At 34.5% G+C, this 26,986-nt stretch overlaps 4 protein-coding genes across 30 annotated transcripts in view; 1 reads left to right on the top strand and 3 right to left on the bottom strand.

Moving 5' to 3' along the window:
• The window catches only part of LOC107007874 (calmodulin-binding transcription activator 2), an 11,521-nt gene extending 778 nt beyond the window's left edge, over positions 1-10,743 (bottom strand). Inside the window, exons 1-14 of one of the 9 annotated variants that reach the window (XM_015206691.2) lie at positions 10,567-10,743; positions 7,971-8,090; positions 7,166-7,281; positions 6,949-7,037; positions 6,495-6,537; positions 6,127-6,304; positions 5,863-5,985; positions 5,623-5,748; positions 5,490-5,548; positions 4,447-4,986; positions 3,459-4,150; positions 1,819-2,398; positions 1,194-1,517; positions 16-142 (exon numbers count right to left, since the gene is read on the bottom strand). In XM_015206691.2, coding sequence (XP_015062177.1) covers positions 23-142; positions 1,194-1,517; positions 1,819-2,398; positions 3,459-4,150; positions 4,447-4,986; positions 5,490-5,548; positions 5,623-5,748; positions 5,863-5,985; positions 6,127-6,304; positions 6,495-6,537; positions 6,949-7,037; positions 7,166-7,281; positions 7,971-8,090; positions 10,567-10,606 — 3,150 coding nt within the window. In that variant the 5' untranslated portion in view covers positions 10,607-10,743 and the 3' untranslated portion in view covers positions 16-22. Of the gene's footprint in view, positions 1-9; positions 143-1,179; positions 1,518-1,818; positions 2,399-3,458; positions 4,151-4,446; positions 4,987-5,489; positions 5,549-5,622; positions 5,749-5,862; positions 5,986-6,126; positions 6,305-6,494; positions 6,538-6,948; positions 7,038-7,165; positions 7,282-7,970; positions 8,091-10,566 lie in introns of those variants that run through there. The other 8 variants (XM_015206692.2, XM_015206693.2, XM_015206694.2 and 5 more) reach the window with 8 other exon arrangements.
• Positions 10,744-11,531: 788 nt separating this feature from the next.
• Positions 11,532-17,176, top strand: LOC107008128 (ubiquinol oxidase, mitochondrial). Its single transcript, XM_015207053.2, has 7 exons — positions 11,532-12,140; positions 12,870-12,998; positions 13,409-13,897; positions 14,040-14,489; positions 15,974-16,145; positions 16,421-16,533; positions 16,919-17,176. Exons 1-4 carry the CDS (start codon positions 11,772-11,774, stop codon positions 14,097-14,099), a joined length of 1,047 nt encoding a protein of 348 aa, XP_015062539.1. The 5' UTR covers positions 11,532-11,771; the 3' UTR covers positions 14,100-14,489; positions 15,974-16,145; positions 16,421-16,533; positions 16,919-17,176.
• On the bottom strand, positions 14,447-18,224 carry LOC107008119 (protein DA1-related 1-like). Of its 2 annotated transcripts, XM_015207041.2 has the most exons (11): positions 17,948-18,222; positions 17,732-17,825; positions 17,436-17,517; positions 17,126-17,200; positions 16,634-16,703; positions 16,405-16,506; positions 15,932-16,135; positions 15,788-15,841; positions 15,588-15,697; positions 14,885-14,943; positions 14,447-14,762 (listed from the first exon to the last, which is right to left on the bottom strand). In XM_015207041.2, exons 1-11 carry the CDS (start codon positions 17,987-17,989, stop codon positions 14,482-14,484), a joined length of 1,173 nt encoding a protein of 390 aa, XP_015062527.1. In that variant the 5' UTR covers positions 17,990-18,222; the 3' UTR covers positions 14,447-14,481. The 2 variants fall into 2 exon arrangements, with proteins under 2 accessions (XP_015062527.1, XP_027774276.1); XM_027918475.1 differs by having other exon boundaries at positions 15,788-16,135; positions 17,948-18,224.
• Positions 18,225-19,608: 1,384 nt separating this feature from the next.
• LOC107008085 (protein DA1-like) lies at positions 19,609-24,918 on the bottom strand. 18 transcript variants are annotated; one of them, XM_027918470.1, is made up of 13 exons: positions 24,438-24,484; positions 24,269-24,341; positions 23,612-23,771; positions 23,429-23,510; positions 22,636-22,710; positions 22,316-22,385; positions 22,050-22,151; positions 21,577-21,780; positions 21,433-21,486; positions 21,123-21,232; positions 20,704-20,758; positions 20,547-20,605; positions 20,151-20,288 (listed from the first exon to the last, which is right to left on the bottom strand). In XM_027918470.1, the coding sequence occupies exons 1-12, from the start codon at positions 24,467-24,469 to the stop codon at positions 20,576-20,578; spliced, it is 1,047 nt and encodes a 348-aa protein (XP_027774271.1). In that variant the 5' UTR covers positions 24,470-24,484; the 3' UTR covers positions 20,151-20,288; positions 20,547-20,575. The 18 variants fall into 18 exon arrangements, with proteins under 18 accessions (XP_015062490.1, XP_015062506.1, XP_015062498.1 ...); XM_027918468.1 differs by having other exon boundaries at positions 20,191-20,332; XM_015207004.2 differs by lacking the exons at positions 20,704-20,758; positions 24,438-24,484 and adding an exon at positions 24,733-24,918 and having other exon boundaries at positions 19,609-20,332; positions 24,255-24,341.
• Positions 24,919-26,986: the final 2,068 nt, after the last annotated feature.

The raw sequence follows: 26,986 nt of genomic DNA, 5'->3' as shown, positions 1-26,986 counted from the left end.
GGGGGGGGGGGGGGGAAAGGCTTTATTCAAATGCTATAGACATGAAAGTATCATCATCCAACAGACTATCAACATCAAACAACTCCTCTTCAGGGTAGATGGTATCTTCTGGGATCTCCGGGATTTGAATTGGACCATCCTGCTGAAAGTCAAGGAAAAAAAGAAAGGTGTAAAGAAAAAGCAAATGACACCAAAAGCTAATAAAAAATGGGAGTCCAGTTAGGCAGCTGAAATTTAGATTCAACATAAAATGGCCCAAAGGTCATCATCAAGATGAAGGCACAGCCAATAACTATAACCCAATAGAATTGCCGTCATTTCTTAAACTCTACAGTTGTAACAATATAAAAAGTGACAAATTCACATTCAGATGCATAATTGAGGATTCACACATATGTTCAGTTTAATGATATCAATAATTTGAAATAATCAACCCACCAAACTACAGTCAGAAAGTCTAGGTACACTAATCCAACTATGTAACTACCAAAAACATCTCTCTGCAACTCAGATCTGTCATGAACAAAATTTATCTGCTTTCATATTCAGCAAGTGTCATAAGAGGATAGCTAAGGCTAAGACTTTATTTTTTGATGAAGTAAATAGATACCATAAAGAGCATCAGGTTGATGCTATCAGCAATTGTGTAACAGAGCGTTAGCTCCAGTACAAGGCCCTAAGCTAGAGTCAAAGAGCTAACAAAATCCAGATAAGTATCAACGTTATTTACAGGAGACAAATATGTTAACTAATCAAGTTAACTTGGCAGCTAGCTTTTAAAAGAACGATTCGAAATTGCATTCATAGTTGCATTTGGTCATGAAAAAATAACCAGGCCAGAATGACTAATGAAACTCAGTGAGTTACAGAAGTATCAACCTAAAAATAGATTAAAAGAAACTCCACAACGACAATAGCATGCTAATTTACTTTTTTCCATCTACTTTTCTCCGCAAGCAGCCCTTTTCCAAGTTTTTGACCTACAAAAGCTCAGTCAACCTTTGATCTAGCAACCTAGATTGACCCATAATTCATGTTTTGCAACTTGAGAGCAAACCCATAGATAAACTCATTAAGTAGATGCATAAATGTGCATGTCAGGCAATGTATAAAAGAGCAGTTGTTATTTTAATAACACTTGAAAATAGAAATCACATTGCAACACACTTTCTTGGATACATTCATTGTTATACCTTCACTTCACGAAGTCCTTCAGCAGCAGTAAGCAGCCTACGATATTGAGCACGACCCTCAGAATATTGAGTCATGGACTTCACCCTAGCAAGGGCCTTTTGCATCCTGACTTCAGTCTGTTTTCTTCCTTCCTTTAGAAAATCATAATCATCTTCTGGCAATGAGTCCTCCTGTGTGCTTGGCTTACTCATGACCGCCTCTGATCTAAATCCCCTCAAACCGCTTCTTTTACGTCTCCAACGCAATATCACTTTCTCCAGAATTCCTACCGACCAGATAATTGGCTTATATTTCTTCCTCACTTGATGCCCCCTTATATGAGCCTTACAAAGAACAGTAAAATGTCAGCATAAAGAATGAAATTGACTACAGATGTTGAGCTATATAAAAAGGGAACTTTAAAACAATAGGTCAAACATAACGAATTGGCTGAAGGACAAGGACCCATAAATGAAAATATGATTAGCACAGCTTTCATAGCAACACACCCTGGTTCGTGAATAAAATTTTGCATGTGGAAGTTGGTAAAACAACTTAAAGGCAAGATACTCCGCATCAACAAAAACATATGTAACTAAATGCCAAGTGTATAACAATACTCATTATCTGAAAGAAGCAATGCACCTGAATTTGAACAATTTTTTGTCGAATTAAAAGGAACTCTTTTCTCTTATTCCAGCCACGGAACTTTTTCTGGATTTGAATGGCAGCCGCATGAGCTATGCCATTGTTTTGCCCCAACTTACAAGCTCTAGAAGCTACAATAGCAATAGCATTCTCATCAGATGATAACTCATTGTCACAATTCTCAATAATTTGCTTCCTCTGAAATGACTGAACCCTGAAAATTTGATGTATCCGAGCAGCTGCTTGAGTAGCATTGCGTATAGCAGCCAGAGAATCCTTGAGTGAAAGTACATCTGGCACATCGCTTTCAGTAGTTGAAACAGCCACGCGCTCTGTAACTGTTTCTCCAACTTTTGCTTCACAAACTTCTGAATCAAGTTCTTCCTTTGCATCAGTCACAGTAAGCTTAGAAAGGTGAGTAGTCAAAGAAGATTCAGCAACAAATCCAGATATTCCCTTGTGTCCATTGGCAGATGCCAAATCAGCAGGGGTTCTACCCAAAGGAAATTCAGCAGATGGGTCTGTCAAAGCTCCAGGAGATGCACCTAAAGAGACAAGACTAACAACAGTCTTCTCCCTGCAAGATAAAAACCTATTAGCAAGCTGCTCGTTCCAATGGACTTTGAATGATGATTGCACTACGCAATAAGATTACTAATGTCAACGTGGAAAAAATGAAAGTAAAAATGTCGAAGTATATAGACTTGAATTTGCTTCCAGCTTTTTATCTGTCAATAGCAGGAATATAATAGATCCTTCAGATTTTCTCTTCTCTACAGCTATAGCAGGATGCATTGAAGCGAATCAGTTTTGATTGACATGCCATCAGCCCACCAGTCACCACAAAGCTCTCCATACTACATCTATATGTATGACTGTTTATGCATGTAATAAGATGGAACGTTCACCCAAGGGTGTGGCCTGAGAACCATGAGGTCTCAAGTTCAAATCCCAGAAAATAAAAAATGTAACAAGATGGAATGTGAAACTATTGGTTCAAAACAACAACTACAATGACATGAAGCTTGCACATGTAACCAGAAGAGTAGACATCCCCTTTGATAACTGAATGCAAGCGACGCTGGACTTAGACTCATGTATGAAAGTGAAAATCTCTTATACGTGAATCTCAGATTCTCAATGAAGCTTGATATCCTATCTTATGAACTAATGAAACATTATAAAAGCATTACTCCCCGAAGGTGAAATCAGCCAGAAGTAAGGGCAGGATGTACCAAAAGTTTAGCAAAATATTTAGCGCATGAAACTTTTCTTAAGAGCCAAGTGATATTGAATCCCATTGTAATACCTTGGAGATTTTATGTTAATGCTAGCTGGCCCAACATTATCTGGTAAAAAGCTGTCTGTATATTGCTTGGATTAGTACAAACAAAAGGAAACAAGGGACCCTATTGATGTTCGCTTTAATTGTTTAGCATATCGTTTTTTAATTCTTCTTCTTCGTATTTGAACACTCTAAGATAACAACAATAACAAATCCAGCAGTGTTTGGATCTCAACAGAGTTTATGCAAGTTCTATCGGCTATTGGTGTCTTATTCTTAACTAAAGAAAATCAGTCATGAATCCTAAAAGAGAAGTCACAGGACAGTAAGAATGGGCCACTGAAGTATTTACCTTCCATAGAATGCGGCCCAATGAAGTGCAGTCCATCCATTCATGTCACGAAAATCTACACTTAATCCTGATGCTAAAATTGGCTTGAAGGCCCAATCATAACCAAGTGCAGCTACCAAATGAAGTACACCTTGGCCTTCACCATCAAGAAGAGTTCGCCCTCTGCCATCATCAGTAACTTGGTGAACCAGCCATGCATAAAAATTCTGTTTCAGCTTTCTTTCAAAATATAAATCCTCTTTCACCCTGCATTGGGATGTGTCACCGTATGATGCTCTCTCTATTATCTGCTTATTCTCTTCCTCCATCATAGAGATGATTTTATTAACTGTACTTCGTTTCTCCTCAGAATCCTCCATACTATCAGAACTGCGACAACTACTAACAGGTCCCAATGACAATAAATTTTCAATTCGTTCAAGGAGATGCTTCTCAGTCATAGAAACATCGGCAGCACCAACTTCCTGATAAGGTCCAAATCTGTATTCGAATTCTCTGACTTCACTACAAGCCAATCTATTAGAACATGTCACGTAAAAAGGGAGTACTCCTGGTTTGTGTGGGGGAGCATGACAACGAAGCACCCCATCTGCTAAAACCTCTGCAGGAACCTCTACTTCCCCAAACATACATGACCACTTGTACTCTACCAGCTCGCCTTCACTCTTAAGAAATCTTCCAGTAATCAATATCTGCTTGTTTATTAAAAGTCAGTCAACTTTAAAATTTTATCTAATATCTTTCAGAAAGTATTAGCTAATATAGTGATATTATGCACAATATAGGCTATAAAATAATTAGTTGCATGATTATGGAAAGCTTGCTGCCAATCAACCAGTCTGCAGCAAGGTCAAGAAAGGTGATTGCATTTGATAGAAAAAGCAGACACTAACTCATGAAACTACTGCAAATAGAGATTTCAGACAACAGGCGATGCAAGCAGTGCATCTAGCACTCAAGCTAGAGAACATAAAAGCCAAATGCTTACTTTCGTTTCCAAGTTTGAATACGCCCAATTAGGTGAAAAATCAATAATGCTGAAAACCTGCTCCTGGGAGAGTGAGAGATTCAGTGAATCTGAATCCACATGCAACTGGCTTGGCAGACAGGAACCTTCTTCCTCAGTATCTATAACATTCCATGACATTTGATTACTTGGCTGCATATGCAACTCCTCAACATCCTCAAGCTCTTTTGCAACCCATCGGGAGAAGCTGTCAACTTTTTTCAGGCCTTCTTCCACTTTTACACTGCTCAAATGAGGCTGTTTGATCGTCGAATAGTCTCCAAGCTCTAGCATATCCATAGAATTTTCTTGATTGATGTCACCTTGAACTTCCACGAGTGACTTCAGAAATTGAAGATTCAATTGTGTTAGTTGCTCTTCTTTCTCATTAGAACACAAGTATGATGGCCCCCTAACGGTAAGTAGATCCCAAGGTAGTCCCAAATCATAGCTCGAATCTGCAATCAAATCCTGGTTGACATTTTGTCCATGAAACTGCAAGGGAGATTGTCCAAAAGAATACTGATAAAATAAAGAAAGGTTCAGCACATAAGCATTCAAGAAAAAGGAAGCCTGGTATAGAAAAGGATGAAGTCCAAGGGCAAAGAGGAAAGGATAAAATAAATTATCTCCAAATTTTTACTCTTAAGTAAAAGACTGGAGTCACAGAGATACAAGAACATAAATACATCCTTAAATTGTCTGACATAGATATTTATTTGCCGCAAGAAAAGGAAAATAGAGAATCTTCATAAAAAAAAATAAATTAAAAAGTAGATGTATAAGAATCCTGGAAAGTTTCTTCTAGTTTTTAAAAATACAAGTGCTTACTGGATACAGATTTAAAGACCTATGAGTTGACTGGAGAAGCCAGCAAATATGTAACAATGGAGCGACTCTCCAAAAGAGCAGTTCAAGAGAATTAGAATGAGGATAGTTATTGGTTTTGTACTTGCAATTGAGCCAGTAATGTTGATCAAGAATACAATGTAAGTTTGTAAGAAAATAAACCATAATAGCTTTACCTGCCAATTTCCATGGACTGACAAATTGTTCTTGAAATCATCTTGGCATACCATCTCACCTGCAAAAGACTTGGTTAAAGCCCTAGTTCATTTCTCAAAATGATACCGGAGAAGTCCTAAAGTGACTCAGTACCATTTGAACAATGCTGAGGAAGTGGTTCCCAAGATCCCAAATCAATTGTTCTTTGAGGACCAGATGCAAAATTACCAAGATCACACTTTCCTGATCCATCTATACCAGGAAGTGGTGTATACTCTACTGCGATAATAGTTACAATTTTTTAGACGTAAAAATAAAGAATCTGAAACGGTCTTAAGAAACCATAGCGATGGAAAAATGCAATAACTTTACATAGAATTTTAGTCAAGGCACCTGAAGATTGAGGTGAACCATATGAACTACTGATGGTATCCCTATTCTCCACCAGATGACTGTCCATTCCAGATGCTCGGTCTGGATATGAATGAAATCTAGAACACGCTTGGTGACTATCTTCTGCAGTAAATTGATTTCAGTATGAGAACTCTAATGACAGCTTTAGCACTCGGCACAAACAACTAGGTAAATCAAGTACAGTAAAAAAATCAACAACACATCAGCAGAAACCACATTAAAACCAACTGCAAAGAACAATACCTGATTCAGCTTCTTCATGTGCTTCTGTTAAAGTACTTGCTAGACTTGTTGAATCAGCATTTGCTGAAGTTAGTTTCTTGTGTCTCGTAGGAAAACTATCGGACAATGAGCAGTCATTCAGATAGTTTGGGTGCACTGATTTGGTGCTTCTGATGCTACTGACATTCACCTTGTTACCCTGTCAAGGAGAAATAACAAAGAATAATAACAATAATAGCAAACATAATAAGAAGAACGCAGAGGATCATGCACAAACTGCACTCTCACATCTAACATTGAGAAAGTAATTTAATTTGATCCTCGTGAGCATGTAACAATTAACCAAACTGATTCACGATCTAACAAGGAAAAAAAAAATAGAGTCTAACCTTGACTTCCAAATAGTGGACAAAAACTATGTGCATGAGATCCCTGCACCATATCAAGTGAGAAGGAAGAACTTTTAGAGCAGAGTTGGTTAGAGATGAAGAACACACAGAAGGAAAATAAACAAGAATGTGCGAATAGTTTAATCCATAAAATAAACTATTTCTTTTTGTTGGACAGAACGAGTAATATGTTCATAATAAACTCTTACATAATCACTTAAATTACTAGACTCATGAAATAGACAGAGTACTTTACTCTAATCCACTTTTGCTTATACCACTTGTATGAAGGTATTTTTACCAATTCATAAGTATTATTGTTTCTAATTTTGGGCTTCTGGTTTTTTCATGAGAAGTAAATCGACACAAAAGTAAAGAAGAGGTCAAAAAAAATATGAAAAATAAATAAGGAGGAGCTTCCACAATGATGCCACATTATATGGTCCATACTCACTGTTCAAGCATCCAATAACTACGCCTTTGAAAATTATCATCTTCTTCTCCATGGGCATAGTAGCAGTGTAGCACATCAATACTTCCAACCTGCAGAAGGATTTTACAACAAAAACGATGAAGAATATGAAAAAGTTCATTAGCTTAAGCTCACAAAAACTAGACTCTTCAAGCCAAGCTAGTAAATGGTACACTTACGCCAAACTATCAACACCTACCTTCAGCTTCTCATGAGCTTCTTTCACTGTCTTCCCATCCTTCTTCTTCCTCCAATTATGCCCATCCTTCCTAAAGTATCTTAGTACCTTCCTATCGAAAAGAAAAACAGAGCCACCTGAAAAGCAAAAGACACATTAAGAACAAACATCTAAACATGAATAGAGGAAAAATCAAATCATTAGCTTTTCCTTTTTAGGGAATAAAAGTATCTACAACAGACTCCTCCAACCATCAACAGTCAATTCAGGTCTCTAGTCTCACAGGGTGGATAATGAATATCCTTCCAGTCACTTCCAAACAAAAGCTACATGGTATATGAGAATAATCAGGTGATCTTCTAGTTCCTTACTTAGATGAGAGTTTTGCAGCACAGTGTAGGACTATAGAAAAATCATTTACAAAGAGCAAACAATTAGGGTCTCAAGGAGAGAGCTGAAAACTAATTAAATGTAAAGACAATATTATTAGTCGAGAAGCAGCATGTTACTAAATGAAATCAATTCATTTACAACTACTATAAAAGAAACTTAATCAGTGCTCATACAGAAAGGAAATTGCTGCTTTGTCTAAACTCAAATACCCTATAATTTAGCTTAAATAGAGACTGTAAGTCTAACAATTAGAATACTCATTGATGCTATGGCAGACATGCAAAGACTTTACAAACGCCATCAAAACCAAGGATCCAGAAAGTTTTCTTTTGTAGAGTGTATGTTGGGATATGCTAAGTGGCGTAGCTTCTCTGAAGTACAAAAAAATTATAAAAAGTTTCAAAAATAGATGGATAAAATGAAGAAGACATACTGACTGGCCTGAATGGAGCCTCTGGGGTTAAATGGAACTTTCTATGGTTCCGCAGGATTTCACATATCTCAGCGGGTCTCAGCCAACGATGCTGCACTTCGGATAATATCTGTGTTATGTCTGCAACTCAAAATCAACAAATAAACATATTATGTTTTCAAAGATGTAATCGTTCAATTTCAGGAAGAAGTTTTATAGCAAGTCAGGCACCATAATAAACCTCAGTGAAGCACCTTTAATTCAAAACATTCAAATGTAAAATCAGACAATCCTATGGACCAACATTTGAAACGCTCTTGTCAAAGCCTTATAATTGTATATGCTTAATAATTGCTAGTCTGTTTTCAGGAAAAAAAAGCATGCAAAAGAGACTCCGACCTCTAGCAAACTAAAGGAGAACTCATTCTAAATAATAGCTCAAAACAAGATACAACAACACACCCAATGTAATCCCAGAAGTAGAGAAAACAACATGAATGAACAAATCAAGACAAAATACTAACAAGGTATTACAAAGCATACTGAAAAAGGAACCATAACTACAATAAAATAATACAATCATCGAGTTACAAGGTATAAATAGTAAAGAAAATAAAAGAAATAAGAAACTACAAGATCAATACTAAGAACACTAGAATGGAAGTATAAGCGAGACAACACACAAGACACAACTACCTACTAACCTTCGAACCTAATTCGTGTCCTCCATAATCTCCTGTCTAAAGTCATCTCCTCGATAAGCTAAAGTTGTGTCATGTCCTATGTATCCAATTCTTCTTCAGTCTACCTCTGCCTCTCCTAAAATGATCATAGCCAACCACTCACTTCTCTGCACACTGCACTGGGGCACCATGCATCTTCTTTTCACATGCCCAAACCATCACAGTCTCACCTCCCATATCTTGTCCTCCACCAGGCCACTATCGCCTTGTCCCAAATATCTTCATTTTTAATCTTATCTTTCCTAATATACCCATACATCCATCTCTACAACTTCAATCTTCTAAACATGAGAGTTATTGATTGACCAACACACTGCTCCATAAAACATATTTGTCTAACCACCACTTTGTAGAGCTTGCTTTTAAGCATGGTGGCACCTTCTTGTCACACAAGAATACGGATGAGAGTTGGATAATGTTGGACTTGAAATATCACTGGTGACTCATTTGTGAAGGTGTTAGGGGTTGAAGTTGAATCTCTAAGATGTCAACAATATTCTAGCTAATGAGAGGTTTCATTTTTCACTTCAATTCTTTGCCGTAGATTTCTCAAGAATCAAGATGAAATTGGTTCTGCAAATAGATTGCTTCTCCCTAATTTATGTATTGCATTTGCGATTTGATGTCACAAAAAGATATATTTTAATTACACCAGCAAGCCAAGCTCAAAGAACTAAATCTGGGCTTGGTTATGCTTGAGCCCATATCAAGCTAAGAAGTTCTCTGTTTGACAGGAGTTGAGCCAAAGAACAGTTGACTTGGCTCACATTCATGATATACCCATCCTGTATTACTATTATATGCCAACCTATGATCAATTCCTTGCTCCAACTAAAACTGTTAACATAACCATCACATTAATGTTTCTCTTGGGTGTAATTATGTGGGTAATTATCTTGCATAATTATGGAACCATTGGCAATTAGATTAGAACACTCTAGTTGGTTCCACTATGGCAACAGTTTTTGTGAAAAGTTAACAATATCTAGTGTAATCTTCTCTTGAAGTTCTTGTATAAAGCAATAGACTTACTCTATAACTCTTATCAAAAGAAAGAACATCTTAAATTGAAGCCTAATATATATAAAAAGAATGATGCCTCTTTTAAATAACTTTCCGTTATTTACCCTCAAGTAGTGGATATCGACTTCTACATGTTTTTGCTTTATTATGCATATTTCTTTTTCTTAGCATGCATTACCCTTTAGTTGCAGAGACGAGATTGGAATTTTGAAAAACAAATCAACCTTCATCACTTGCTTTGGTTTGATGCTTTAGACTGTAGGTTCTTTCTCATATTCTTTTTATTCAAGTTAATTTATGGATTGGTAATCAATATTTTGAAAGTTTGATTAGTTTTTAGATGATCAATTCTGATTATTTTTTTAGTCAATTATTATTGAATAACATTTTAAGATGAAGCAATTCTATGTAAATTCCCACTTATTTTATGTTTTTCTTGATCCTTGATATTTCTACAATTTCTATGAAATTTTATCTTTTTTACTATATTAATTCATATAAAATTAAAGATTCACGGACTTATGCCCAGTGGCCAAAGATTCACGAACTTACGCCAGAGAAAACATTTCATGCAGACCAAATTGGTTCAGAACTAACAACAACTAGCTAATTCCCCAATAATCTATGAAATTTAATTAATTGTAAATTCAATCAATTAAAAAAAAACATCACACAAATCAGTCCATCCTCTCCGTTCTGCATTCGAGTTCAAAGTTCCATCAACGTCGACTAAGTTTTTACAAGTGACCTATACTCATCTAACTCTTAAAGCATAGAGAGAAAGTTCGGAGAACTGCAAGATTAACAAGCGATTAGGTGACCGGAAAGAGGAAGGCACAAATTAACTTTACCTAATCGAAATCCAGGAGGATCCGATCCACAATCCTCCATTGATGATGGCTTGATCAGAAGACCGATGCGAGCTTCAGAGTATAGAGAAGATGAATGTGAATGTGAATGAAAATGAGAACCCAGAATGTTTGGTGTGAATGTGATGGATTAGATTTGAATATTGCGGATTTTTACAACTCAACTCAATTAATTAATTTAAGACTTGAGAGGGCTTGTCAAGTCAAATAAAGTGGTGGGACATGTCAAGAACCAATTGTATGCTGACATGTGTCATATTTAATAAAAGTCTGAGGCACCTCAAGTAGCAGCATGATTTGCTGACTCGTGGCCCAAATAGAGAACCGTCCGGTTCTTTCCCGGTTTCATTTCATTTTCATATTTATATGGTCCCACCTAACCTAATTCGTTGAATTGTATTTTAGGCTGAAGTAATTATTTCCTCATCAAAATGACTACCGTCAAACGGTCAAAGTAATAGAAAAGGTAAAATCTAAAGATCTCATCATTTAAGGTTCAAATTCTCATTTTCTTTTTATTATTTTATTCAAACACGCTAATCCACTAATTAAAATTAATAAGCAAATTAAAATAAAGGTGTATAAAATTAAAAAAATAAGTTTAGAAATAATAGAACATTAATTTATTAAAATTTATCTTTGACATTTTGATTATAGTTTAGAAATATTTATGCCTTATTTTTAAAATAAATATTTCATCCGTTTAAAAAGAATAATTTTATTTCTTTTTTAATATGTAATTTTTTTTTATTTCTGCAATACTTTAACTTTTTACGTGACATATTTAAAACTATAAGATTAAAATACAATTTAATACATTAACTTTATTTAGAATTATAAAATAAAAATATATTTTTTTATTTCTAAAATTTTATTTTAAGTCAAATTAGGTAATTTCTTTTTAATAGGAGGGAGTAATAAATTGAGGGCATGACAAAATCCAATGTGATGATTACTCAACGTTTCTTTCCTCGGAGTCAGTCGTTATCGCCACGTAAAGGTCCACGTTCGCCTTTTGCATACAGATTTCTACCTATCTGACAATTTTAACCTCCCAGTTGAAGTCTAACGGTCACCTTTACCATGCTCTGCTCTAGGATTTTTCTCCGAGTTAACCGCTTCTTTTATGACTGAACAAATAAGCACTCTTCCAGTTTCGGTGTATCACAGCTTTGATTATCGGAAAGATGAATCAGTTGCTGGTGAGGTCGGTGATGAGGCGGTTAGTTTCTGGTGGTACCCGTAACGGTTGCATATCGTCTTTGTCAGCGGCGGTAATGTTCAGAGAAGTTCATAAGCCGAGTAGTGAGTCAGTTGTGATGATGAGTAGCCAGAGGCTGAGATTCTCTGGTCGGTGGTGGAGGATGATGTGCTCCACTACATCGAAGAATTCAACGACGTCCTCTGACGTGAGGAAGGAGGACGAGAAATTGAGTGGTGATTCTGTGGAGAAAATGGAAGGGGAAGAAGAAGTAGCTCTTTCCAATTATTGGGGAGTCTCGAGGCCAAAAATTACGAAAGAAGATGGCTCCGTGTGGCCATGGAACAGCTTCATGGTATGTGAATTATTTTATCAGTATGGGTAAGTGTAGACCTTGTGTTTCAAACCTATAGAAGACAATAATTCGGAGGTTCTTCTAGATAGAGCTTTAATTTCCTGGAAGTAAAGCTGGATGACTATTGCTTTCTTTCTGCCTGCTTTTCATGTCTGTTTACTCTGTTTCAATTACCGGTTTATGTCTTGGTGGAATGCATCACTGGTTGGTGAACTGACACACTGACCCTACATAGTCGATGTGGACATCAAACACCCGCGCACACCCAAGACTAGACATTTGGAGTGTGGACAATAGAACTTGGGGCCTAACATCGGTAAACTAAGAGTTGTGACTTGTGTGATTCTTGATACCAGGATAAAAATGGACCTTCAGTCTACCTCAATCCCAAAACCTAGCAGCTAAATTTGTAAGAATTCTGATATTATTTACTCTTTGAGGGTTGGAGTAAGATAATCTTATTAAGATTTCAATGTTTGGTGACGTTTCAGTAGTAGTAACTAGTAAATCACTGTTGTAGCTGGAGCTGTTTCATTCTTGTCTATTCTGATCTTTAAATGGAGATTATTTAGGGAATCTTGCACATGTTAATTGAAACTTACTTGTGATCTTTCTCTTTTTTTTTTGTCCCTGGGTACAAGATGTCTTTGTTTTTTTACTTGCTCAAAAAGAAAAAGGAAGTCTCGTTCTTTTTTTTAATTTATATATTTATTTTGTTACCGCTTGTAGCCATGGGAGACATATCAGGCTGACTTGTCGATCGATCTAAGCAAGCACCATGTGCCCAAGACATTCCTTGATAAGGTTGCTTATTGGACAGTGAAACTTCTCAGAATTCCAACTGATTTATTTTTTAAGGTTTGCTTTCCACTCACCTTTGCAAGGAATATGTTGTCTTAATCAAATTTAAATGGCTAATTTGTACTATTACTTCTTTAGACACCATGCTCTCCTATGTCTTCTTGGTCTCGATGTGGCCATGAGGTTCATACTACTCGACAGCTTGTACCAGCAATTTTTTTGGTGAATATAATGCTAAGAAATGGATTCCTTTTCTGCTAGTTCTTCGGTTTCTTCATAAATGTAACCAAAGTGGTCAATGTATGTGATGAAATACTGAGCAGGGACTACCGTACCTAAGAGTAATGGAAATATGTGTTAACAGAAAAACTTCTCTGCCGTGGACACTACAATGTGAATCCTTGAGTTGTTTTTATATCAAATACCTTCTTGTCACCATTGATTCTAATCTATGATTTCTATCGCAGAAAAAATATGGTTGTCGTGCAATGATGTTGGAAACAGTGGCAGGTGTACCTGGAATGGTTGGAGGTATGCTGTTACATCTGAGGTCACTGCGCAAGTTCGAGCACAGTGGTGGTTGGATAAAAGCATTACTTGAAGAAGCTGAGAATGAGAGAATGCATCTGATGACTATGGTGGAGCTAGTACAACCTAAATGGTACGAGAGGTTGTTAGTTATTGCTGTGCAGGGAGTCTTTTTCAATTTTTACTTTGTGCTTTACTTGCTGTCCCCCAAGCTTGCACACAGAGTTGTTGGTTATCTGGAAGAGGAGGCTATACACTCTTATACATTGTATCTTAATGATATTGATCGTGGTGAAATTGAAAATGTTCCTGCTCCTGCAATAGCAATTGACTACTGGAGACTGCCTAAGGATGCAACTCTAAAGGATGTTATCACTGTCATCCGTGCTGATGAAGCTCATCATAGAGATGTTAACCATTTCGCATCTGTAAGTGTTCATCTTCTGTTTTCTTAGATCAATCTTAAACATCACTGCGAATTTCCACATTTTGAGCTGGCAATTTTTTCTAAGGTTTGCTTGTGCAAAAGTTATTGATGCAACTGATTTAGTTATTGCTCATGTTATTCAGGATATCCATTATCAAGGAAAGAAACTGCAGGAGGCAGCTGCTCCTATTGGTTACCATTAAATCTTCAAATTATTCTGCTTTGCATTGTTTCTTTCTTTTTTCTGTGTGTGTGTTATGGACCATGGCCCAATCAAAATAAGGAGAGTCTCAGTGGGGCATTTCTAATTAGTCATGAAATCCTCAAATAGTAGCAAAAGTATGGATTGAACTACTGCTCTATCCTCTGGATAGTTGTATATATGATAAACATGTGCTTTGCTCTTCAAATTTTGTAATCTTAACAGGAACACAAATGATTCCTCCAAAAATTTTGTGAAATGGATTTATTTTATGACACGCATGCCGGGAAACCTATATCTCCAGAAATTCACAGAGAAATGCCAGGATGTCCAAAATTCTAAGAATGGCACACAAGTTCTTCTAAAGCAGAAAGGCCATGAAATCACTCAGGTAACTTGCCTGTATGAGATATATGTTCCAGTGTGCATCTTAAACCATAACGTTCAACTGCCCATTTTGCTTCTCTAAATCCATGACCATATGCCTCAGAATGGCTTTTTTCAATTCCATCTTTCAGAAACTCTTTCAGATTTCTCAAGAACTGAGCTTTTTCACTTGTACCTTTTATGTTTTCATCACCAGTAAAAGATTGCCATTCTAGCCACTTGTGAGCCATAACTTCACAAATACCTTCTGCGATGTTTAGGGACAGCCCCTCATACCCTATATATCATTGAGAAAAAAACAGGTTTATTTGGAATGCTGTTCACTAGTTTATTTTCCATTATATTTAGTTTAAACTAGACAAAACCAACAACAAATTATTGGAGAAAGCTGGAAAGCACCTTCAATCTTCATCCAAGCGTGCATCATTTCATGAGCCAAAGTTGCTCCCAAGTCCAACCTGTTTACAAAGACCAGTTATGCATACCATAACTTGTCTTTAGTGGGGAGCTTGTTTCGACCTGACATATCCCCTCTTAAAGACTGGAAGCACATTATCTTTGGAAAAACATAGACATCATCAATCCCAATTTAGGACATAGTGGGATGAGTAGCATGAAAAAAACCTACTACTTAAGGCAAGAACAGTAACTGTAAATGGTTGTTAATAGTGCAGATTTTCTGATGGATTCTTTGAATCCCAAAATATGTTGTGTTTAATGCAAAATGAGAGACGCATCTACTATTCTAAATCAGTTGCACTTCTTCAGCTGGTCATACTATTTATTCTAGGATATGTTCATTAGAAGTGACATCTTGTGATTGTTTATTACATGAAATATGAAAATGCAGATTCTTTTTATATTTGAAGTATATAGTTTGTAGATAGACCTATTGGGTATCATACCTCATTGCATATAACAAGGCTCAAGACTTTTTCAAAACTGAAATTGCTTATTTGATGATCCTAACTTAATGAAGATCATGAGATATATTTCCTATTTACTCTCCTGGAATTACTGGATGACAATTGCTTGGAGTTATATACTAGATCCATCAAGAAGACAAGTTATGTGAAAGTATTGAAGTTCATAAGAAGATTACTTTGGTAAGCCGTACAAAAGACACATTGCTTTCACTTTGCGTCCTTCAACCAAATGCTCTACTTCTTTCACCACTTTAATTTTTTCACCCTTTTGTATTGACCTTGACACCTAGCATGAGTGAATTGAATGCAACATGAGAGACTAGATGACTGCATACCATAGGAAAGAGAAATCTATAATAGAAACCACTATACTCACATAAGTTATGGCTTCCAATTCAGATTTATCATAGACAGTCAAGCCAAGTGATGTCTGTGAAACCAACCAAACACTATTACTACTACAAAATGTGATGGAAGTAATAAAATTCCACTTGCTAATGTAAAAGCTTGTTCTGCCTACCTTTTGAACATTTTTAATCATCTCTTTTTCATCAACTAACAGAATTGGAATGTAATATCGGATTTTCATGTTCATTCCTTTGAAAAATCTGTGCACTTCATCAAGAAGGGGCTTACAATCTCCAGGATCTGTCACTGCTGTATAATGACAATCGGAGCAAAGTTTCCGACCATCATTCAGAGTGATATACTTCAGGTCTCCTATCTACAAATAGGTGAGTAAGTTCTCAGTTTAGCATTTTATAAGCTGAGTAATTGTATGCCATCTGTTATCATTGAAAGTAAAGCCGGTGTCTCAGCTCGAAAGCTCATGGTCTATATGTTTGCTATTCATTCATCATACAATTGTTAGTGGTTAAGAAGATTCCCTAGCAATTTCATTTTTTTATAATTCTCATACTAATTGAATGGTTCCTGTTTAGCTCATTATCAACCTTTATTTGTTAGAGCATAGATTCAATCGGGTTTAAAAACCTTTAATCTTGAACAGCTGCAGCACTGAGGAGTTCCATCAGATGTATGCTTATCACAGTAAGTTTGGCCCCAGTATGTACACCTTGACCAATCCGAGCAAATCTGTACCAAACATAACATAAGTATCAGGTAAGCTCATTCCGTTATTTTCTGATCATTCACAGTTACAAGGATAAATTATTCCAAGAAAGACTAAATGGAAGGACATTTGAGGAAAGGGAACACAAACCTCCTCTTCACAAACATCACAAACAAGAATATTGCACCGCTTTCTACTCTTTCTCCAGAAAGAAGTGCTCCTACAAAATCATAAAAATGTGTCTGAAGAAATATATTTATTCATAAACTGAATATATCTTTGATGCTCTCCACACTTCTTCACAATTTCCCACAAATCACAATTGAAAAATAGCTAGCAACACTTCTGTTATATTAGCATGAAACCTGCTTTAACTTAAAGCAGGACCATAGATTACAAATACAAAATCCTAATCAATTTTCCTTCCTGAATTAGTTTCCGATGGTGTCAATATGATCAAATGGAAAGCAGAAAAAGTCGTGGCAAAAGGTACTGCAGAATAGTAAGAATTTAGTTCTTGGAAGAATTATCAAGAGAGCAAACAGAAGCATGACTTAGATTTTGTTTGCTTTGCATGTATAGCTAAAGATAATTTATTCATTGTTGATCTAGCTAGAAGCACTTGAATTGTGTTACTCTTACCTTGATGCATGGACAAATGGATTTAACTCCTTGAAAAGTTTCCACCATTTCAGTTCTCTGCCTCCAGTACTGGTGCTGTAATGATGTTAATAAATCTGATCTTAAACTTAATCAGCTTGCGACAAAAAGGGAGATGAATAGGACTATTACATTACATATGTGTGAATTGTAATATGCTAGATGAAAATATTCATTTCCATATATATATTTGAGTAAATCCCTGGGAGTTGGTGGTGAACAGTTCGAAAATCGGTGGATAATGGTTTTCATTTACCCCTATAAGCACCAGGGAATGAGAGGGCATATTTACCTCAAGTCTGTAGAAGATAATGTGGTTTCTTCCAGCGCTTGTGCAAGTTCTTCTACTTCATCAATCTGGGGATACTCTGTATCTGAGATTTAAAAAAGTGACCAAATGTATACATCAAACTACTTGCCTGAAGATGGTAAGGAACTTCTGTTAAGCATTTATTTCTTCCAAAATAACAAAGTGAAGCTTAAATTAAACTTATTTTTGCTAAACATATCTGCCAACTTCTTACTAGGACGAAATTTAGCTTAAAATAGTGAGATGAAAAGGCTGCATCAGAAAAATGAAAATACTACCGCCTGTGTATATTTCTTCTGCCTTAGATTCTTGAAGAGAGAATTCAATAGCACGGACCATATCCTCATTTTCATCTTCTGATAAGTGGTAACTCTGTAATCAAGTTTTTTTCAAATGGATTTAACTTATAATAATTATATCAATGATGATGACGATAATAATAATAATGATAATAACGAAAGAGATTGATAGAAGTGTGAAACAAATAACCATACCTCATAAGAAGGACCTTCATCCAGGTATCTATTTGAATACATTTTCGAGGTCAATTAATTCTCTGAGTTCAAACAAATATATCAATACTACTTCAAAGCATGAAAATGCATTAATATTAATAAGAAATATCCATTGGTGGAGGAGAAAGATGTCAAGTTTATAGAACTTTTAAAACATGGGTTTCCTGGAAATATATAAAATTTTAAAAATGGAGTATTCGGTTGGTTGTACTGACCAGAAAAAAAAAAACAAATATTCTAGTGGTTGCATACAAAGAAGTTGCAACTCAACTGATCAAGTGGCAGTTTCGTGCCCTGTTTCTTGTCCTTAGAAATAGTATAATATACACAATTAATTAATATTTTTTGAAGACTTTGACGATGTCGTTAAGTCTTCATGAATTTTTTTTTGTTTTTTTCGATATGCTTTTACGAAATTAGTTAAGAAAGTTCTATTTTATATTCCTCATCATTAATAGAAAAGATCACATATTTTAAGACTTCTTCATTGTATTGGGCTGCATGGACATGACTTTTTTTTTTCGTTTTTTTTCTCAAGAAATATTTTCAAAATGTTGTTCGATTTTTGTTATAACAATTTTTTGATTGGTTTTTGCAGATGGGTTCTTTTAACTTGAAAAAACGATTTTATCAAGTGAAATTTTGTCCCACTCATAAAATATCTTCTTTTTTTTTCCAAGTGATATACAAGCACAAGCACAACTTCAAACTTTCAAATATTATTCAATTCATGTCTTCTTATTAAAATCTTAATGAAAGAGCATAGAAACAATGACATAAAGTATTTAGCTTCAAAATTATTAGGACTAGTGGCAGACCTATGCTATGTATATTATGGGTGCTTTGCCTTTTGTGACCAACGTTATTATTTATTTACAAAATTTAGTAATTTATTAAAATATATTATCTGACCACCTATTCTATATAGCAATTTCCGAGCTAAAAAAGTTTAAGCACCCAAATACAAAATTTTTGAATGAACCACTGACCGGGACTATACTTATTTGTGCACGTAAAACTAGCTAATACATTCTTCTTCTTCTTTTTTACCGTTGGTAACATTGTACCAATGCTCGTGTTTGGTAATACCATTTGAGATGATATTTCACTTGTTTAGTATATAATTCTTATTCATTAGTTTTTGTTATCCATTTACCGTCAAATTTGTTTTCTCTTGAAATAACTTAATATAAAATCTGTATTAATAGAATTCGACGAATAATCGAAGTTTTCGTCGAATAGCTTGTAGAGCCGAAAAGTCAATGTGATGTTAAAGAATCTAATGGAGAAATTGTGAAGGAATTTCCAGAAAGTAAAGGTCCCGTTAGTAGAAAAATGTGACTTTGAGAAAAACTACAGCCAACAAATGGGGGAAAAAGCCTCGACTTTTGGGTTGGCTGACCAATAAATAAAATTATAATGACAACATAAGGACTAATGGAAAGACAAAAAAAGAGTCCCCCTCACTAATATAATGATAATAATGACAACTTAACAGAAAAAATAAGCGAAGTTTATTTTTTGGTGTTTAGTGAGTAAATATAAAACATTCTTTATGTAAAAATATATATTAAAAATTGGTAATAATGTTAGCAAATCAAAGATTGTTCTGATTATTATTTTTTAAGTGAAGATTAAAATCCAAATAGCAAGCAATGTGATATTAAAAGTCAAGAAATTTGTAAGAAAAATAAGTCACTATCCCTATGTACTTTTTGTGTTACCCATGTAATTTCAGGGCCTCAATTTGGAGTCATAAAAGTAAATTACAAAAAATTACATGTTTTTCACAGAAATGTTTGTCCAAGAACCATCAGTTTCATCCAAATGATGAATGAATTAACACAAAAATTAATAATGTCACCTGGAGAAGTGAGTCATTTAGGAGAATCTTAGTAGCTTAGTTGGTTGACTATCTGAATTCTCACTTTGTTGATGAGGGTTCAATTCCCCACATTGTGATTCTCTCCGAGCAAGTCATTCAGGTAACTTGCCCCGTGTATCTTAAACCATTATGTTCAACTGGCCATTGAAGTGAGTATCTTAAACCATAACGTTCAACTGCCCATTTTGCTGAACTAAGTCATTCAGGTAACTTGCCCTTACGAGCTATATGCTTGAGTGTGTATCTTAAACCATAACGTTCAACTGCCCATTTTGCTTCTCTAAATCCATGACCATATGCCTCAGAATATCTTCTCTCTATTCCATCTTTCATAAATTCTTTCAAATTTCTCAAGAACTGAGCTTTTTCACTTGTACCCTTCATGTAGTCATGGCCGGTGAAAGATTGCCATTCTAGCCACTTATGAGCCATAACCTGAGAAAGACCTTCTGCAATGTTTAGGGCCAGTCCTCTATAGCCTATAAATATGAGAGGAAATGTTTTAGTTGCATTAGAGTGATATACACGGAACTCTAGATTATTATTTTTACTTATCTATTGTTGTAGGTCAACTTAATCTGATGGTGTTTAAAATCTCTATACATTGTAAATGAAGTGTATAAAGTTCAAATTCCTTTTAGTTTGAACAAAGAAAAAAGCAACAAGCATCAATAGTTAAAAGCCGGAAACTACCTTGAACGCGCATCCAAGCATGCATCAGTTCATGAGCCAAAGTTGATCCAATGGCCAACCTGTTTCCAGAGAGCATCAGTGCATACATAAACTTTAAGAAGGGAACTTGTTACACATTCTTCTAAAACTGAAATGCAAATTAAAGAGAATTCTTAACTTCCATCCAAGTCAAGAAAATCAGACCACTAATGGTAGAATATGGACAGCAACATCTGCAACCCCCACTCATCACCATTCAATATTTCCTTAATGTCTCAATTTAGGTGACTCATGGGAAAAGTAAGTAAGTAACCAATCCGTGGGAAAAAAAGAAGCTGAAAACGGTGGTTAGTTATGCAGATTTTTCTCTGTGAATCAGGAAATATTCAGTCTTCAATGCTAAATGAGTAAGATTTCTACTATTCTAGATCATTTTATCTTCGCCATATGGTGATAGTATAACTAGATGAAAAGCATGAGATTTATTTTCCAATCTATTCTCTTAAAAATTACCAAATGAAAATTACTTGGAGTTCTATGCTAAATCCATCAGAAGAACAACTTATGTGAAAGTATAGAAGCTTAGAAGAAGCTTACTTTGGAAAGCCGTATAAAAGCAGCACTGCTCTCACTTTGCGTCCTGGAGGCAGTTGTTCTACTTCTTTCACCACTTCAACATTTTCACCCCTTTGTATTGATTTTGAAACCTAGCGTAAGTGAATTAAATGCAAAATGAGAGAGTAGACAATTGTGTAAAGAGGCGGATGCAATATTTAATGATCTGAACTCATTAAGCTTAAATTTTTTATCCACCAAACTGGGAACCATAAAAATGTATAAATTTACATTATATTGCAGAAGATAGTAACCCATATAACAGAAATATAATATTAACAGATATACTCACATAATTTACGGCTTTCAGTTCAAATTTCTCATAAATCGTCGAGCCAAGTATGCTCTATGAATTCAACGAAATGCTGTTAATACAACAAATATGAAGGTTAAAATAAAAATTCACCTTGCTAATGTTGGCATATGTTCGACAAACCTTTTTATGGATTCTGATTATCTCTTCTAGGTCAACTAGCAGAATTGGAATGTAATATCTGATTTTCATGTTTAATCCTTTGAAAAATCTGTGAACTTCATCAAGAAGGGGCTTACAGTCTTCAGGATCCATCACTGCTGTATAATGACAATCAGGGCAAAGTTGTCGACCATCACTCAGAGTGATATACTTGATGTCTCCTATCTGCAAACAGGTGAGTAAGTTCTCAGTTCGTGTTATAAGTTGAGCAACTGTAAGAAATTCAAAGGATTAACTTGACATCTGTTATTGAGAGGTAAGTATTCAGCCCAAGTTTTGAAACGTGCTAGGGGCTATACTGAACTAATTACTAAATATCATCTCATTTCCTGTCCGTTGATCCATTACTTCATTTTATTACCGACCACAGATTCAATCAGGAACATCTTCAACCGAATAATATATATACGTATTTATATAAGGTGTTTAAAAACCTTAAATCTAGAACAGGCACAGCAGCAGGGAGTTCCATCTGATATATGCTTTTTACAGACAGTCTGGCCCCAGTAGGTACACCTTAACCACTCCGAGCTAATCTGTACCAAGATTTATGATGTTAAAAGGCAATAATCAAACATAATAGAAGCATTAGTTAACTCATTCAGATATTTTGTAATAATCTTCACAGTTTACAAGGATAAACTAAGGACTGATTACGAAGTGCAAAAGGGAAGAGATTTGAGAAAAAAGGAACACATACTTGTTCCTCACAAACATCACAAAGAAGAGTGTTGCACCGCTTGCTACTCTTTCTCCACCAAGAAGTGCCCCTGCAAAATCACAAAAGCATACCAATGCCAATCAGAATAAATGGAATGCAAGAAGAATGTAGCAAGCTAAAAGATATTTCAGAATGACAGAATGGTATTGAAACCTTCTCAGGGATTTAGTTATTAGAAGAATTAGTTTTGATATGTAGAGAATTAGCTTTTGTCAACAAGAAGTGTGGGTTTTTTCTATGATTAAGACCTAATTATAAATACTCTGTACTAACTTACACTTGAATTGTGTTGCACTTACTTTGATGTATGGACAGATGGATTGAACTCCTTGAATAGTTTCCACCATTTCAGTTCGCTGCCTTCAGTGCTGGTGCTGTAATGATGTAAAGCTTAAGTAAACAGATATCTGATCTTAAACTTAATCAGCTTGCAGACAAAGGAAGGTAAATAAGATATAAGAAATAGAGTAACTATGTACAAAGATAAATATTACTATATGAAGCAGTAATTCTAATTTTTAACTCTGTGAAAATAGATGAACTACTGTATGAAACAGTAGTTATTTTTCATTGCACGTGCACATAGAGGGGACATGATCCTCCAGCAATCTAAAGGAAACTAGACAATATACCATGAACTTGATGGAATATTGCATATTTTCGGCAGGTTGAAGTATCCATTTTGCTAATAATACTGACCTTGAATCGGCGTTCTTTTCATCAGACAAACACTGGAAAACATCTTCCTTAAACTAGGTCATTTCACGGAAAATATTTCCCCGAAAATGGCTTCTTTCATACCAAAGACAACTTAAAAATATAAATTTGCATTGACAGATATACATTCAAATCTTGATCACTTCCTTGATTAGACTTAGCAGCTAAGGAGTAGCACAGTGGTTGATGAAGAGTAAAATTCATATAATGGTCTCATTATTTCTAAATTTTGTAGAAACCATGTCAGATAACCAAGTCTATGTGAAGCCTAACCTTCTCCAAATGTGGAAATATTCATTTCTCATTATAACGATAAGTCTAACTAATATGAAGGTGTAAGGGAGTGAGAGTTATGATACCACAGGCCATATTTACCTCAAATCTGCAGAAGATAATGTGCTTTCTTCCAGCACTTCTGCAAGTATTTCCACTTCATCGTTCTGATGACACTCCAAATCTGACAATAAATGACCGAATCTATATATGAGATTACTGGCAAAATCCAGTGAAGCTCCAACATCTTGAAAATTATTGGCTAGAGGTGAAAATACTTCTTACTAGGACAACAATTGAGCTTAAAAAGGTGAGATGAGAAGGCAACATTACTAATGACCCTTGCTGACTTACTACCTATATATATGTCTTTTCCCTTTGATTCTTGAAGAGATAGTCCAATAGCACGAACCACGTCCTCATCCTCGTCTTCTGAGAATTGATCCTGAATTCAAGTTCTACAAATGGATTAATTGTGTGTTGAGGAAATGAATTGGCAAAAACTTTAAAATCTCCGTTTTCTTTACAACTACTCGAGAAAAAGTGACAAATGTTCCCTTTGATATAGAAAATCAATCTCATCATGTACTCATGTGAATGAATAGTTGCTTCTTAAAAGGCTAAAGCACAGATTATTAATCAGATCCTGATGTAGCTAAAACCACATGTCCCTCAGCTTATTTGTGTCAGATAATTAACACGTTGGTGAGTAATTTTGATTTGAACTTGGAACTTGAGCTAATATATAAAAATAAAAATAAAAACTTATAAACCCTCAAAATCTGACCCTGACTACCAGTCTAAATTGCAAGATATGAAACACTCACGAATATTAAAGCTTAGTATATATGGACTTACAATCAAATTTTTCTTACTAGCCTAATAGTTGACATTAAAAAGCAGTTATCAAACACAGTAACAATAAAACCTGGTAAGAAGGACCTTCAAGCAAGAATCCATTTGCAGACATTTTTCAAGATCAAATCCCGAGTTGAAAGGAAAAAAAATTATACTGCTGCAAAACATGAACATATATTAATACTAAGAAATATCCATGGTGGAGAAAATGGAAAATTCAAAGCACTGGATATAGAAGTCTGTGATCAGTAACCAGAGCACACGACCCCAAACTTCAAACGGCATAGGCTATTGTTTGAATCATAAGGAAGAAATAGAGATATTAAAACATGGTTTACCTAGAAATAATTTATTTAATGAATATTCGGTTGGTGACAATTACCAAAAAACAACAAAAATTTGGGTACACAAAAAAAGCTGCAACTGAACTAATCAAGTGGTAATTTCGCCCTCTGTTTCTGGTCTTCAGAAACATTATAATATACTAACAATTGATAAATCATTTTCGTTGACTTTTGACTCTGTAATCAAGTCTTCGGAAACTTAACTGATCAGTAAGCAAAACAATTGGAATCCAGCAAATAAACCAAGCTAAGTCCAAGAAAATTAATCATATCCTGGTCTATGCCGCTGATAACATCAATTAAGTCCGCAAGTGTGGCATCCTTATTTCCCTTGCATCAAATTTCTCAATATATTTAACTTTTCTTCTTGAAAAATAAAAAAGGTAAGAAGTATAAAATTTTAATAAAATACCGTCAATTTGAAAAGGACATTCTTTTCCTAATAAAAACAAAATCGGCTTAACAAATATTGATGCAACCATGTTAGAACCATAGCTTTGTGATCTTTTGAAAAAAAATAAAAAAATTGCCTCAAATCAAATAAGTTGGGACAAAAAGTAATACACAACTTGTTAATTTTTTTTTTAAAAAAAAAATTAATTCATAATCTTTAAATTTTGATTCCGCCACATTTGAATGATAATTTCTCTATCTCTTTTTACTTGCCAATTTTGACTCGTCTCATCTATTAAAAAAGATAATATTTGACATAATAAATTTGCCATTTTATCTTTGAACAGAGTAGATTGAGTCTTAAAACATAGGAAGGAGGGAGTATAACTTAAGACTTAAAGGGTTGTTTGGTGTGAACTTTGAAGCATAATATCAAATAGTTTTGGAATTAAATTATAGTACACTTCAGGGGCGTAGCTACAGACTTTTTTATCGAAAAATTATATCGTATATATAAGTAAATATTATATAAAATGGTTAAATAACATATTTTGGACACCCTAACATAACAAGATATTGTATCCTAGTTGTTTAAGGTGTCTTGAAGGAGCCAAACTTTTATGTGTTTGTGAGTTCAAATCTCGCTAACAACAATTGAAGCCTCTATTTTTTTAAAAAAAAAAATCATGTATATTACGGTTTTTTTTTCAAAAACTTTCATGTATATTACGTAGTTAAATTTTTGGGACATCTTTCCTCTTTTTTCAATTTTTTTCATTTATTAACATACTTTTTTTCAAAAAAAATTCTTGTATATTACGTAGTTAACTTTTAAAATATCTAGTTCAAAGTTTTTCCTCTTTTTTTTCCAACTATTTTCATGTATATTACGTAGTTTAATTTTTAAAATTTCTAATGCACTCATTCAGCCAAAAGAAAAAATGTATTCGTGTATAATTTCTGGACACCCTTCATTAAATTTCTGGCTACGCCACTGATACATTTTATTGTTATTTAGTTGGTATGTTCGAGATAACTTATCTTGAAATTAATATTTAGTAACTAACCGTGAAATTAATACTCCCTCGGTCCACAATTAATTGTCATAATTTCCTTTTTTAGAGTCAAATTATAAGAACTTTGACCAATATTTTACGATATATTTTTCATCATATTGATATGCAAAAAAAACTGGAATTTATAGTACTTTTCGCATAGTTTTTGAATATCTAATTCATTTAGAAAAAAATATTTAATTAACGTAATATAATCTAAACTTTAAAAATTGGTCAAATTGACTTTTGAAAAACACAACATAACAAATAAAAGTGGACAGAGAAAGTAATTAGTATCAGGGTAAGTTATCTCTTCCCTTGATGTTATAATAATCTCAGGATAAAATAAATAAATGACAAAAGTGTTTCTTCAAACCTTTTGTATACATTACTATTTACATTTATGAAAGGACATTTTATAAGCAAATAAATTGGTCTTAAAATTTATTACTTTAAATATAAAAAATTAAACACTCAACAAAAATAAAATTATCACAACTTATCCTATATGCCATAATTAATAGGTTTAACTTATGGGTGACCTTCTAAAGTTGACACGAACTTTCATTTAAACACTCCAACTAAACTTTCTTCATCTTGGACACCTCATATCGTTTTGTTATGTTAGTTTGACTCTATTTGCTTACATAACATTGTAAGTGTGATACACTTCTTACCAACGCGTGAAGAGCTTATATTTAACCTACTTTTATTTTATTTCTTCTTCTTCCCCATTTTAGCCACCATTTTTCAAAACTTAAACTTCTATCATGGAGAAATAGATTTAATAGTGCTACAATACCAAGAAATTTCAAGCTTAAATAAATTATCTTATTTTATTCTCATTCTTCCTCGAAATAAGGCTCATATATAACTTTTCCTATGGATATGACATCAACATGAACATATATATACCTTTAAATACACTATTAGGGGTAAACAATCCTCCATAAAATTTGATATGGCTGCAACAATTTTGGCCAAAATGAAAATATTTTTCAGACCATTTT

Source organism: Solanum pennellii, chromosome 1 (assembly GCF_001406875.1).
Source record: "Solanum pennellii chromosome 1, SPENNV200".
NCBI classification, from domain to species: domain Eukaryota; kingdom Viridiplantae; phylum Streptophyta; class Magnoliopsida; order Solanales; family Solanaceae; genus Solanum; species Solanum pennellii.
This window is presented reverse-complemented; position numbering and strand designations above follow the sequence as displayed.